This window comes from Phytophthora parasitica (genome assembly GCF_000247585.1).
Source record: "Phytophthora parasitica INRA-310 unplaced genomic scaffold supercont2.32, whole genome shotgun sequence".
Lineage (NCBI taxonomy): Eukaryota > Oomycota > Peronosporomycetes > Peronosporales > Peronosporaceae > Phytophthora > Phytophthora nicotianae.
The window spans coordinates 527,599-529,469 of NW_008649018.1; the positions used below are offsets into that span (position 1 = coordinate 527,599).

At 47.8% G+C, this 1,871-nt stretch overlaps 1 protein-coding gene across 1 annotated transcript; it reads right to left on the bottom strand.

Annotated features, from left to right (window-relative positions):
- Window positions 1-139: 139 nt before the first annotated feature.
- PPTG_13385 (hypothetical protein) lies at window positions 140-1,129 on the bottom strand (the record flags this gene model as incomplete). The annotated part of the gene is made up of 5 exons (XM_008909011.1): window positions 140-167; window positions 194-287; window positions 365-492; window positions 530-858; window positions 1,004-1,129. The coding sequence occupies 5 exons, from the start codon at window positions 1,127-1,129 to the stop codon at window positions 140-142; spliced, it is 705 nt and encodes a 234-aa protein (XP_008907259.1).
- Window positions 1,130-1,871: the final 742 nt, after the last annotated feature.

Here is a 1,871-nt window from a genome sequence, read left to right on the forward strand (position 1 = left end):
GTTATGTGCGTCTTCAGACGGACGATAGAAATTTGCAACCACCTCGTAGGACAAAGAACCATTCTTATACGATTCGTATTCCTTTCGGACCAGCTCAAATGCATGCGGGCTCATCAATGCTGCCAATCGAAGTAGCATCTCATCTGCGCCGTGATAATTCCGTGAGCCTAGAACATTAAATCGAGATGCGTACTCCAATTCAGCCGTCGACTGCATAAAATGCAGTGTTTCCACACATTCATCAAGCTCCATTTCCGGCTTCAAAATATCTTTCAGCGCTCCCCACGCTGACTAAAGCCTACACCATGCTGACGAGTGATATGATTAGGCGAATAGAGTCATATTCACATAAGAAAGTACATACCTGTTGTTGGTGTGATTCCCGAGGTGGGCGACATGGCCCCGCCCGTACACAGACCACATTTCCTTGCAGGAGTGCCAGTTTCGAACGAAATAATCAAGAAGGGGGTGTTTTGGCTCCGGTAGCTCGCCCTGTTCATCGATTCCGTCCAATACATAGTACACGTACCTGAAGCCGCGATCATACTCCTCTTTATTCCGAGCCTTCACCGTCATATCGAGCGAGTCTTCAACGCGATCCACGTCGACGCCATGGAGACCACCGTAGATAGCCTTCGACATCTCCGTACGCAGATATTTCTTCAGATGAAAGTGACAAATCAATACACGCGCTAATGGACTCTCCCGTTGCAAAACACTGATTTCTCCGAAGTCTTTGGCGACCATGAAAGCGCGGATCCGATCCCAGGAAGGGTTATTTTCCTTGAAAGCCGTGATTGCATCCTTCATACACGCGTGGCTTTCGTTTTCGACCAATGCATGTTGAACATATTGACCCTAGCAAGGAAGAAGCACAAAACAAGAGCCGTCAAAACACATAATAATCGATCAATTAGTATGATCACCAACTAGTCACCAACTAGTCACCAATTACACCAACGGATCACTAACAGTTTGGTTAGGTTACTAATTCACCACAAACTGCAGTACTTCCGTGGCCGAACGCATCATCGATCATGAAGCTAAACAGCTTGTACTTGGCAGCATTGGTCCCGTTGGTCGAGGCCACCATCACTACTTCCGGAAAAGCTTCGAAGAAGCGTCCCATTTGATGAGTCTGCCTAGTGATTGTCTGCGTTGTCTTTGTCTCATCAACGAATATGGTCGCAGAATTTCCACGAACAGAGCAAAACTTCCGAAGCACGGATTCCAGTCTGTCTTCAACAGTTCCGACGCCGCGGCGTTTTGCCTTCAACTGCTGCACCAAATTGTGGATATCCCGCAATGTTACTCGTTTTCCTGTACAGTAACCAGTTGAGACGCTTGCTTTAGCACAGACAGCAACTCAGAGGATGGCAACTCATCATCCGTACCTGTCGTATCTTGTAGATACTTAAGAATTTTTTGGGCTTGGCTCCCGCTTTGACAAGCTCGTCGACGAAGTCCCGCACGCTAGGTTCCGTCACACGCCGAGTCGCCGGGTAGTTTTCGTACACGCCACGCCTCAATCGATGATTGTGTACTCTGTTGTGCGTGCTAACATTTATCCGCCATGTAGCATTCGTCAGACAAAGAGAGACCGTTGCAGAAAGATTGACAGGACAGTTTGTGCTCATCGAGCTTGCTGTGCTGCGTGGACGAAGGAGGAGGAGCCGGACACGTTCAGGGAATGCACTACTTGTGAGTGGCGCGCGGAAGCCTGCTGGCTCGAAGGGGGATTTTGAAATGGAAGGCTGTGAAGAAGCGCGCAAATTTAAACAAAAAATCTAGATATTGCGGTATTTTATCGTGAAAATAAAGTACGAAGACCAAGTGTGAGTAATTTCGTCGTGTCCCGTCTCTACCTTTTT